The sequence below is a fragment of the Pituophis catenifer genome, unplaced genomic scaffold, assembly GCF_029215685.1.
Source record: "Pituophis catenifer annectens isolate HBS135680 unplaced genomic scaffold, rPitCat1.0.hap2 SCAF_1, whole genome shotgun sequence".
NCBI lineage: Eukaryota > Metazoa > Chordata > Lepidosauria > Squamata > Colubridae > Pituophis > Pituophis catenifer.
Window position 1 is genome coordinate 137,452,098 of NW_027256881.1, and position 12,888 is coordinate 137,464,985.

The following is a 12,888-nucleotide window of genomic DNA, read 5'->3' on the forward strand; positions in this document are numbered from 1 at the left end:
ACCTTCTGGCATGTGAGATTTCCAAGAATCTTTCCCAAAAATGAGGTTGGCTATAGCCAGTGTTTGGCTAGAGGCATTCCCATCCCTTCCTAAAAAAGGAGAAGGATAATATAGAGCAGGGGTCTCCAACCTTGGCAACTTTAAGACTTGTGGACTTCAATTCCTAGAATTCCTCAGCCAGTTTTGCTGGCTGGGGAATTCTGGGAATTGAAATCCACAGTTCTTAAAGTTGTCAAGGTTGGAGACCCCTGACATAGAGCATCTGTTGAGAAGGAAATGGCAGGGAATATTAGTGCTTGTAACTGATTATGTCCCCCATTATGAATGGGCAGCATCTCCATCAATCATTAGTGGAAGTGCTATACAATGTTCTCAAAACCCCAGATCCAAAAAGTCAAGAACCCTTTCCTTGGCTTTACTTACATACTTAGAACCCGGGTCTCTTCCCTGGTCAGGTGATTACCGTATCTTCATGGGCAGCAGCAAGTTGTTCAGTTTGGTCTAGTGATTATGGCCCTAGGCTAGAAACCAGGTGACTGTGAGTTCTAGTTCCACCTTTACCATGAAAGCCGGGTGGGTGACCTTGGGCAAGTCACTTTCTTTCAGCCTAACCCATTTTACAAGGTTTTGTGGGGAAAATAGAAAGAGGGGGTTGACTTATCTTTTTTTTTTTTTCCATTGCATCCAAAGTAGATCTAGCATACCAATACTCCTCCTCCTCCTTCTCAGGGTTTAGACTCTCTTAAAACATGTGCCCTACCGTTTAGCAATAGACACTCCCATAAATATATTTCAAGGCAGGATTTGAAGCAAGAGTGGGCCTGAATGGTAATACAACTAAATGAAAAAAGCCAGCATTTATACCTTGGTCTTATAGAGAGATCACAAAAAAATTATCTGAGGAAAATTCACAATATTACACAGGAATTAAAGCCAGTAATAACAGCAATTGGCTACACAATGAATGATGCAGTGGGGTAAACATCCTAAGACCAACTCAGATAAGCTTGGGTAGGGGGTGAGGAGAATACAGAAAACTCCCCACATTTGAAAGAAATAATGGGATTTACCATTGAAGGTTGCTCCCTCATAAAATATTTCCTGAACTATGCAGAATTGCAAACATATGATTGGTTATTTTAAGTTTTTTCATATTGTTTGGTTATGGTCCGTTTCCTTTATTCTTTTAACCTACTTTATTCACTAACCTTTGACCCTTAATGTTTATAGTTCTTAATGGATTTTTGTTCCCTATCTTCCCTTTTCTCTTCTCTTTTGCCGCCAACTGCTTTTCAGAGCTATTTAATTTGTACACCTCACTACTGAACGGTAATAATAATGATTCTTATTATTATTAGCTTTAGATTGACTTCCTTGCTTGGTTCTGCTGTGTCGCACCGTGTGCATTTTGGTCCAACTCTTTTATCTGTCTTTTATAAAGGATCTGTAATAACTGATTTTAATTTAACTGGGTATGCATGGAAGTATGCTCTACCAATTGAGCGGTAGAGCATTTAATCAGCAAGAATAAAACTCTATGCCATCCTTAGAGTTGGAAGAGGATATTCGGTCTTCTGAGTTCATTTCCCTGCTTGATGCAGAAATCCAAATTAAGGAAGAGTTTCCTGTGTTTGAAGACATCCAGAGAAAGGGAGCCCACCATTTCCAAAACAACTACTTTATCCTCCGCTGACAACCATTTCTGCAAAATCCCCTCATTGTCGGGATAACTGGGAAGGCAAGCGCAGCTTTGGTATCTGTGGCAACTGAGATTATAACTCCCCAACCTCTGATACAGTTGTATTTACTGCTTTTGTTCAGAACATGCCATAAAGCCTTCCCCGCCACTCACCCCCCCTACCCCCCCCCCCACACACGCACAAAGCACATAAACAGGTACTCATTTAAAGGTAATGGGCACATTCTCGAGAAATACACAAAAGATTTCCTTCGTGATACCTAATTCTTATTAGTATTTTTTTTCCCTCCCTTCGCAAGCCAAGTTGAGCTGGCGTGTAATCGGGAAGTCTGGGTAAGGTTGAAAGGAAAGCCGGACTCCGAACCTAAGAGCGGTTTGGAAGCCTAGGAAGATCGGAAGGGATGATGATGATGATGATGATGATGATGATGATGATGATGATGATGATGATGATGATGATGATGATAATAATAATAATAATAATAATAATAATAATAATAATAATAATAATAATAATAATAATAGAATGAAGCGCGATTAATGGCACGGTTATGCATTACCTGGTGGGCTACCCGCTGGGGAGTGGGGTGGGGGGCGGGGTTAGCCCTGGGTTTCCCTTCCTACGGCAGCGGCTTGCCACCAGCGAAGCCGCCACCTCAAACTCCTCCAAGGGAGCCGGGCATGCCAGGCAGAGGGTGCCGGCCGGGGTCTCGCCCGCCGCAGGGAGAGAGAGAGAGAGAGAGAGAGAGAGGGAGAGCAGACGGCGAGCGTCTGGAATCCCACCCTTGGAGCTCCCGTGATTGACACCCCAGAGGATGGCTCGAGCTTTCCAAGCGCAGAGCCGAGCAACCAATGAATGCGACTCGGGGGCGGGCCTTGACATCAGGAGTATCTGTTACTTTAGACTCGCCGGCGCTGCTGAGGGGAGCCCAGAGCCGAGCCGGACGGCGCAGGTGAAGGGCGCGCGAAGCGTGCGAGCGAGAGAAAGAGACCCGGAGCGGACACTCGGGGCCGGGGGAGTCGCCAGCGCTTGGACGGCGGCGGGTCCTGCTGAGGGGCCACCGGCTCCACTCCTCGGCTTCCCCGGCGGCAGCCCCCATGGCGACCAAAGGACTTTAAAGGAGTTCGGGGGCTTGGTCGGCATCTGGGCGATTCCGGGTACGCAGCTGTCGTCGATCCTTCCCACCTTGCAATGCTCCTTTTTTGGGAAGGCCCGCCAGCGGGACAGGTTTTGCTTGGCCGCGACTGGGGGATTTTTTTTTGTTTCTTCTACCGGGCCAGGAGTTTAAAGAAAGGGCAGAGCCACGACCGAGCTGGGGTGCAGAAGCGTGCGTGATAAAGCCGGAGAGCGGCGGCTTGGAAGCTCCCGGACTTCTCGGCGAGAAGTGGCCGCCGCCACCGCTTTGGAGAAGGAAGGGAGGACGACAACTGGAGACAAAGCGAAGAAGGGGCGGGAGGAACCTCTCGCCGGGACATCTCAAATCCACCCCAGCCCGGATGTGGCTTCGATTCTTTGGGGAGGGAAGAGCATTTGGGTGCCGTCCGAAACAGGCGACCTTCCCGCCACCTCTCTCCCCCTTTTTTCCTTCCCCTTTGTGCACCGCTAGGTCTCCTAGGAGAGCCGGCAGCAGATCGGGGGTGGGTGGGTTGGCAAAACGGGGCAGCCCGGGGGGCTTCTCGCAACCTCTGGCGACCAGGAACCATCCCCTGCCCGTCTTAAGGGTAGGGTCGGGCGAAAGGGTGGGCGTGTTAGGGAAAAAAAAAAAGCAAGAAGGATCGGTCGGCGACAGGTTTTTTTTCTCTTCCTTGGCCAAGATGGGGCGCTGAGACCCCGCACAATCGGATCCCCTTCTCAGCTTGCGCCCCCTTTTTCGTGCCGTGTGCGTGTTTCATTGTTGTGCTCCCACCCACCCCGGCTCCTCTCATGGCGTTAATCTCCCGCTTCTTCTCTCCCGTTTGCTGTCTCTCAGATCCGGCGATTCCTGCTCTCGCCGCGCCCTGTCATTGATGGGAAATCAACTGGATCGCATCACTCACCTGAGTTACAGCGAGCTGCCGACCGGGGACCCCTCGGGGATCGAGAAAGACGATCTGCGCGTCGGAGTGGCTTACTTCTTCTCCGACGAGGAGGAGGATCTGGACGAGCGAGGGCAGCCGGACAAGTACTGCGTGAAGGGCTCGAGCAGCCCGGCCCAAGAGTCCCCCACCCGCCACCACCACACGCCGCAGCTGGTGCTGAGCGAGACCCAGTTCTCCGCCTTCCGCGGCCAGGAATGCATCTTCTCCAAGGTGAGCGGAGACTCCCAGACTGGAGATTTGAGCGTCTATCCGGCGTCTTCCCTGCCCGCCCTGTGCAAGCCGGGAGACCTGCTGGAGCTGCTCTACCTGGGCCCGTCCGACCACCCTCCGCCGCCCCCGCAGTGGGCAGTCTATGTGGGCAACGCTCAGATCATCCACTTACACCAGGGCCAGATTCGGCAGGACAGCTTGTACGAGGCGGCCGCCGGCAACGTGGGCCGGGTGGTGAGTAGCTGGTACCGCTTCCGCCCCCTAGTGGCCGAGCTGGTAGTGCAGAACGCCTGCAGCCACCTGGGCTTAAAGAGCCACGAGATCTGCTGGACGAACTCGGAGAGCTTCGCCGCTTGGTGCCGCTTCGGCAAACGGGAGTTCAAAGCAGGCGGCGAGCTCCAGCCGGCCTCGGGCTCTCAGCCTCAGCAGCAATACTATCTCAAGATCCACCTGGCGGACAACAAGGGCCACACGGTGCGCTTCCAAAGCTTGGAGGACCTGATTAGGGAGAAGCGCAGGATCGATGCCAGCGGTAAACTGAGGGTGATCCAAGAGCTGGCGATCGTGGATGATGGCAAAGAATAAAAAGCGCGAGTGGGGAGGAGGGACACCGGCCGTGGCCCGATCGGCAAGCACCACCCGTCTTCCCCTGGGACTCGCACCTCCGCCTGGTTGCTCGGCTTCTTCCGCCTTTTCTCTTCCTCCGGTCTTTCCCATGGAGGAAAACCCACGGCCACATTGCAAACGAAACCACCGGCTGCCCTTCCCTTGGCCTCGGCCGGAGGTTGGTTCGCCTTCCGCGAACCGGGATCGCCGTCACCACGATCCCTATCACCCGGAGGGAGGGGTGGAGGGGGGTGGGGCCGGCCACGCGATGAGCAAAGTCTGTGGACAAAGTCACTCCGTGTTCATCATACTTCCCATCCTGCTTAAATAAAAAAAAAATGTTTTAAAAAAATTACCCCCCCTTTTTTTTCTAAAAAAAACAAACAAAAACCCACGTTCCTGGCTTTAATTCCCTAAGAACCATGGCGATTTTTTTGTTGTTAAGGTAAAAACAGAGATTAGTTTTTTGGGGGTTCTGCCTGTTCTAAGTGTGCAAGAACTTTGGATAGGGTGTTGTTATGGGAGAGGGCGAGCAACCTGGTGCCCTCCTGATATTTTGGCTGCAGTTGCCCTTGGCCACTATGTCCAGAGGGAGTCCAGTCACTTCTTTGCAGCATGGCAATTTTATAGGATGATAAATCTTGTTGTAGCATTACTCACCAGGGTTTTTAAAATCTCTTTTCTGAAAGGCTATTTATCAGTTATCGGAGTGTTAGACTGATATAAACATGCCGTAGAATTGTGAGGGGAAAAAATGGCCATCTAATGCAACTTACCTGGGCTTGTTTTCTGAGTAAACATGTATAGGATTTCACAATACAGTTTCAGTCCTGGATCTGACTTTTATGCAGCTGTTGCCACCAGGACAATTACAGTCCCAGCGAGTTATAGTCTTAATTTGTTTGGATGGTATTAGGTAGTGAAAGGTTGTGCTTAGGCCATTGCATGGTTAAAACAGCAAAAAATACCTTCAAATTAAGTTATATTGGTGTCTGTATAGCATTTCCTCAGTGACCTTACTGATCTTGCAAAAGCTAAGCAGAATGCAGTTGGTTAGTATTTGGATGGGGGGCCATCAGGAGATCTTGAGTTAAGCTAAGAATTTTTGTAAAAAATCTGAAATTGCCAAAAATCCCTTATATGGGAATAAGGTCATCAAGAGATGCTTTATCTTTATTACATAGTTATGATTTCTTTTAAGAGGTAGCAGTTGCCTTCCCCGCCTTTAGCAATTAATACAGTCTCCTGTTTGGAATGGAGATTTTACTTTATGGTAAAGCCATGTGGTGTTATTTAGGGTTGCCTGATGCCAAAATGACAGCACATAGATGGTAACATTGGCACATAAATACTGTGTTGATTGAACTTGTATCCTATACAATAATTACAATATTTACATGTAGGAAAGTCACAGCATTTACATAATATTGAAACACATGTTTCAGCATTTGGCACCTTGCAAATGACCATGTGATAAATATGGTTACCTATTTATTTACTTACTTATTAAATTACCATACTTCCCATCTTGCTATCAATTACTGCAGAAGCAGTTGGATCTGTTCTGTTTCCTGCAACTGCACTGAAATTTCAAGAATAGTGAAGGGGATTTAGTCCCTTTATAATTCCCTCCTCCCTTTCTGTTGTTTTTGTGTTAGACTTCACAGGCATGGTGGGACTAAAATTGGGAAGTTGTGGCATAAATTTCATTAAGCCTATCCTATGCTTCAACCAAGGGACCAAGTGATGCAGATTAAAAAGACCCTAAAGCTTCAATTTCATATCTATTTATTCAGAAACATCCCCACATTAAGGCAACTGGGGCTTGCTGCTCTTTGTGATTATACCCTATGAAATATAAATATTTTGTACATGGCCTTCCCAGACCTTGGAACTGCTGCTTTTAGAATTCCCACTTACCTCTTAATTTCCCCTGAATGTAAATTCTAGGTATTTTAATCAGGGAATGATTGGGGAAGGCAGGCTTGGACTGGATCAAAAATTACAAGGCACACAGTAGAAAGGGTTAAACTAAATTGTGTGGTGGGCAGAACAAGACTTAAAATGTTGTTCTGTTAAACACATTGGAAGGGAGAGAAGATGGTTTCCTTTTTAATGACCGACTCAAAATTTTAACTTGTATTTCACTTGATAATGTTCTTAGTGGTTTCTTAAATGTTCCCTTCTGCTTGGAAGGCAGCCATGTTTCAGTGATCTAAAAAATTACTTTAATCCCATCTGCATTCTTTGGGACTATTATTTCCGAATAAACTTGCATAGGACTGTGCTACTGCTTATTTCTCCAGTTATAGTGGGGTGCTTGAGGGGAACTGGGGGTGATAGACTTAATCTATTCCCACAATCCATACCTCTCAAGAAACCAATACTCATAGAAATGAAAACAACAATAACGTAACCACAATAATTCAGATGTGGGTTGGAATTCTCATGTTTCTATATATAGATTTACTCTGTCCTTTTATTCAAAAGTAAGTCCCTCTTGTCTCCAGTAGACTCTCCTTTCAGGTAAGCGGACCCAGGATTGCAGCATTTCTGCTATGCATCTACAGTCAGATACAATACTATCTGATTCAGTGAGGTTTATTCTGAGGTAAATATGTAGGAACTGATATCTTTAGATAGAACAGCCAAATAGTTGGGATTGACTACATGGTAACCTATGAATCAGATTGAATGCAATATAATTGTGTTTTTGTATATGTTTCTATGGAATAATACTTGAACTCTTCTGTGCTATTACTCCAGCGTAATAATCCTTTTTCTTCCATGGGCCTACTTTGCTTAAGTGATTTATGAATCATTTCAGCTTTGGACTCCCACATATTACACAGCTGTTGTATGCTCTGGTTCTCTGCCTGCCCAGAATATTCTTCAGGAAAACAAAGAAAGGTGAGTATAGATTCCAGCCGATAATAAGCTGTTTGTTAGTGATAGTTCTTTGCAAAGCCACAAAGAGGTTGTTGCTGAGTTGCTTGAAATTCAAACTGATCACAAGCCCTATTTGGTTTGATTTCTTTGTTGTTGTTAAGTACAGAAAATGTACCTTGAAAGAGCAGAGTGCTTCATATATTTCAAATCTTTATTCTATTGTCTGTCCTCAGTGTTAATCAAATCTGAGTAAAGAAAAACAGGGACCAAAATAAAGTATTCTGAGCGGAGTACATTCTAATTCTATTAACATGATGTTTTTGTTCAGTTGATCAATTTCTTGCAGATACTCCTACTCTGAAAGCTTGTTAAGCAATAACATACAAAATTATGCATTTCTTTGCCCTTCACAATGCAATCTTCACATGTCTTAAATTAATGAATATTTATTGCTTCAATATATTATTTTGCTGTAGAATAACTGACAGTTGAATAGTGAGCATGGCAAAAATACATCAAACCTGAAGCTCGGGTAGGAAAGAAAACTGACCTCCAATGTTAGCTAGTTTATTAGTTTCAACTTTTCTGATCTGTAGAAATTCATTAAATAAATAAGAGGAACCTTTACTTCCTTCAAATTTAATAACCTGTAAATATTCAATTGGAAAGAATCCCACTGAGAATATAGTGGGATATGTGCCTGCTGTTCATAGCTTGGTGATAGCTAAATCGGTGTGGGTTTAACATTTGTTCATATGTTCACCAATGCAATGCTTATTAATTATGTGTGAACAGAAACAGTAGATGTAGCCACACGTGCATTGCTTTCTGCAAAGTATTTTGGCACAATCTCACACTATTGGTGCTGTAATCCATATGAAGATCACTGATACATCCAATAGTCATTGAAGGCCTCCACCTTCCACATGAATTGGACTTCACTCCTTAGTAAGGGTATAATATGTAAACCTTCTAATGCAGGGGTGTCAAACCTGCGTTGTGACATTATCATCACGTGACTTATCACAACTTTTTTTCCCTTCGCTAAACCGGGGTAGGCATAGCCAGTGTGTGACACACCCGGCCCACGGGCTGCAAGCTTGACACCCCTCTTAATGGAATAACACCTCTTTCTCCCATTTGAATGATGTCATCTCAGTGATGTCAGCAGGAGACATGCCTTCACCAGAGCCTCTCTTAAGAGGAGAAGTAATGCCTGAAAAAGACTTCTCCCCCTTTCTTAAATGTGTGATGGTTGGCTGGATGAATTAAGCTTCTTAAGGCAAAAGGTTAGAATACCTTCCAATCCTGCCTATTTAGCAAATACTTTATCATTCCCTTTGATCCCACTCCATGCTGATCTGCTCAGACTAATCCATTCTGCACTGTTTTAGGGATCTTGAAATAAGGAGCGTGCTTACCACAAAAGATTTGAGTAGCTGTAGCTTTGTGGTGGTTTGTACTTCACATCAACAATGGTTACGTGTTACGTGTTTTCTGCAGAAGCGTGCCAATTTCTTGGAAGCATTGCAATTGTGGGTTAATTTTTTAATACAAAGTGTTGAGTGTGTTAAGCCTCAAAGCTAGATCAATCCTTCAGGACTTCATGTTCATTCCTTAAAATTTACTTCAATAGAATTTTATAGAGATCATTGGAAAGGATGTTTGTGTATGCATATTTTAGAATCTAGGGTCCAAATTATATTCAATTTCAAGTACTGATTTCAGATTGACACTACTTTAAATTTGTACTTGAGTGAGCATTGTAGACTTTACAGATGCAAAAAGGAACAGCTTTGCAGAACAATCAGCATTTAAGCATGTTTGAGTCTTTCTCAGGGCCAAATATTTTGCCATATCTTTGCTTCTGGAAACTCTTCAAGTCACTCCTGTAATGAAAATTCCAATTTGCAAATAAGTTATTCTCACACTGGGGTAACTACAGGTAGTCCTCAACGTACAACAGTTCATTTAGTGACTGTTCAAAGTTACAACTTGAATGGTGACTTACGACCTTTTTTCACATTTACAACCATTGCAGTACTTCATGTGATCAAAATTCAGACACTTGGCAACTGACTCATATTCATGAGATGGTTCCAGTGTCCTAGGGGTCATGTGATCACCTTTTGCGACCTTAAAAGCGAAGTCAATGGGGAAGCCAGATTCACTTAACATCTGTGTTACTAACTTAACAACTGCAGTGGTTCGCTTAACTGCTGCAAGAAAGCTCGTAAAATGGGACAAAATGCACTTCAAACAAATGCTTCACTTAGCAACAGAAATTTTGGGCTCAGTTGTGATCATTAAGTAGAAAACTACCTGTAATTCATTTTGGATTCTTGGTTTATTCTACCTTAGTTATAAGACTGACTTGTAGAAAGGCTCCCACAACTGAAAATAGCAATATGCATTCTTGCCCATAGTGTAGTCCCATTCAGAAAGAAAAATGCTGAGAATGAGCAATTTAGAGAAGCCATTCTCCTCAAGCTCCGCTTTCAACATATAAATAGCAATACGCTTGGCTGAAACTTTGAAATTGATCTACACTCCAGCTAAAAATATTAGGTCAATCTGGTTCCCTTTATTATGATATGGTTTCAGTAGCACTAAATCATCTTAAATCTAGGCACCTGGTTTACGTGGGTTTTGCAATAGACTTTCATATGCTTGGAAATTAAACACCTACTTGAATTCTTAAAGCTTTTCAGGGCTTTGTACTAAAACTAATGAAATGATTGAATATGACAAACCCTTTTTAAATAACTCCCCTAATTCTATCTCAACTGCTCGATTTGGACTCCATCACCAGTCTTTTGGCAATCTAGGATGGCAATTTATCAAGAGTTCAATAACAATAATGAACATTTGATTATAATAATTAACAATTAACTGGATGCCATGTACTTTCTTTCAGCTTGGTGGACTGCATATCGTACAGATTTGATTTAACCTGTATAACTTGATTAGGGTAAGAGAGAAAACTTGTTCCTTCTGATTGTGCAAACTACAAAACATCCTTTTCAGAATTTGTAATCCAGTAGGCAACATACTTATTTTTGCTCAAAAGCAATAAAAAAGAAGAGTACCTTAAAAGAACAGGGATGGGCAACCAGGTATCTTGCAGGTGATTTGAAACAACCCCCAGGGCACTCAATTTTGATGGCCAATGGCAAGAGGTTGTGGGAGTTGTAGTATCTGGAGGACACAGGTTGCCTATGCTTTCCTATGGGGGATAATTGAACAAAAATGCTTTCTGTGAATAGAAATTTCTCACAGAAGGTATCTACCTCTGGGGAAAGTGCATATAAAATAGATTTATTAGGAGAAGTGCACACAAAACAGCACTAGTTATATTAATGTTCATGCTGTTTTTGTTTTAATTGAGTCCAATTGGAACAGACTGAAATCAATGTATAATCGGGAAAATGATATTCAGAGTGAAATAGGTTTGTTCATTCCTAATGATGATTGTTCATCCCTCTTTTAATGTCCTATTCCTATGTGAGTGTGTCTAAGAAATAGAACTTAGATATGATACAATGTTCTACCAATCTATGCAATCCTTCTTTCCCGCTCTCTCCCCCCCCCACAAGCTGTAATCAGAATAGGATGCATATAAGGGGGGGGGGTCAATATAAATCTTCCAAAGGTATCGATGACCACCCCAAAAATAGCCTTGCTGCAGCATCTCCAATGTAGGCAGTAAAATTCTAATTGTAGTTAAGGCTGTTGTTTTCTTTCCAAACTACTGATTGTGTAGACTTTCTCTCTTTCAGTCTGATTATTTGCACAAGGTAGTGGATTACTCAGGAGAGGAAGAAATTAATTAATCATTATCCTGATCCAGCCAAGTGCAGTGAAGCACATTAAATTCTGGTGATTTCACCAGCCGAGTTGCATAAGGGCTTAAAAGTTTCCCACTGAACAGTAAGCTTTTAATCTGAAATCCTTTGCTCTGGATAATAGCGCCTCATTTCCACCAGGAAGACCAGTTCTGTATACATGGGATTGCAAAAGAAGCTGTACACTTCTGGCTGCAACATACCTTAGGATTTTTGGTTAATTACATTTTCTTGATTTTCTATTTTCAGAACATTTTTTAAAGTTAATAATTTCTCCACATAATACCAATTAATTTCTTATTATGGCAGTTCATCTTCCCTTGATTTTCCTATTCTAAGCATTGTTGCAATATCTTTGGAGAGCTTTCCAAGCATTGCTCAATCATAATTTGCTTTTATAAAACATATCAGTTTAATTTTAAGGCAAGTAGCATTACAATGATCTTTTTCCCAAGACATCCAAAGAGTGTTTCTAAATTTAGCCTGTTAAACAATAGTTATTAAACCAGATTTTCTTTTCCATTCCTTTTTAATTTCCTGTTAGGATGTCTGTCAGGTTGGGCCGGAAAATAAAATCTGTGATGATAAGAGGAAAAACTCTAGTCTGTGACTTCATGGAATCAGAAACATTATAGCAGACTTATAAAGTAATAATAGGTGGATCGGGCTAGGCTTCAAAAATAATTCCAAAAGGTTGCCCTGGAGCATACAAAACAGTGAAGAGAACATCTGACTAGTTCTTTACAAAGTATCTCTGTCTTTTTCATTCAGCAGCTGCCATTCAATCTGGGGAGAAGAGCTATTCCACAATTCTGCTGATATTTTTTTTCCTCCTGTTCATTTGTCATTCGCTGATGCTGCTTGAAGGCTAAACATGCTGTTATTGGCTTAATCAACTTTCACCAGCATACTTCATCATCTAACAACTGCAGTCTAAACTTGCATTATAAGCATCATGGGACTTGTATGATTGGGCATTAGCACATTGTGTGCAACAGCTTGGGTGACACCAGCAATTATGATTTCTTCACAAGCCACATGTAAATCTCTGTAGCACTGTACTTCCTTTTAAATGCCTGGTTGTAATGGTTTTACAAGCTTGTAAAGTTCAATATTATGGTGGGTCCCACCACATTTTGGATTGTTGGGATTTTTTAAACCTAAAATGGTTTCACAACTTGTAATACTTGCCTCTTCTGTTTTGTTTTTATTAATTTTGGAGTTACTCTACTTAGATATTATTATATTGATCTATTAAAGAAAGAAAATCTGTAAGATTTAAACATGAGATCAAATCATCATCATCAAGTCCTGTGCAGGGACATTGGGCAGCAAGTATTTTCCAACAGTTTCAATCATTCACAACATCTTCAGCATCCGAAGGGACATTAATGATCTTAAGAACTTCCTTAAGGGTTTTGTGCCAAGTTTTCTGAGGCTAGCCTTGTTTCCTCTTTCCTCCAGGAGGTTTCCAACATAGTGTAATTTTTGGATGCTGGTCTTTAGGCATATGTAATATATGGCCCACAAGCCACATTCGAAGTTCATTCCCAGTTCTCA

At 42.9% G+C, this 12,888-nt stretch overlaps 1 protein-coding gene across 3 annotated transcripts; it reads left to right on the top strand.

The window, feature by feature from the left end:
* Positions 1-2,660: 2,660 nt before the first annotated feature.
* On the top strand, positions 2,661-12,513 carry LRATD1 (LRAT domain containing 1). 3 transcript variants are annotated; one of them, XR_011599774.1, is made up of 5 exons: positions 2,661-2,857; positions 3,670-4,772; positions 7,422-7,504; positions 10,401-10,454; positions 12,100-12,513. XR_011599774.1 is itself a non-coding variant. In XM_070932991.1 (2 exons), exon 2 carries the CDS (start codon positions 3,707-3,709, stop codon positions 4,571-4,573), a length of 867 nt encoding a protein of 288 aa, XP_070789092.1. In that variant the 5' UTR covers positions 2,661-2,857; positions 3,670-3,706; the 3' UTR covers positions 4,574-5,056. The 3 variants fall into 3 exon arrangements, 1 of the variants encoding a protein (XP_070789092.1); XR_011599775.1 differs by having other exon boundaries at positions 12,103-12,513; XM_070932991.1 differs by lacking the exons at positions 7,422-7,504; positions 10,401-10,454; positions 12,100-12,513 and having other exon boundaries at positions 3,670-5,056.
* Positions 12,514-12,888: the final 375 nt, after the last annotated feature.

Coding starts and splice junctions, on each gene's coding strand:
- LRATD1 (XM_070932991.1), top strand. CDS start 3,707: ATGGGAAATCAACTGGATCGCATCACTCACCTGAGTTACAGCGAGCTG.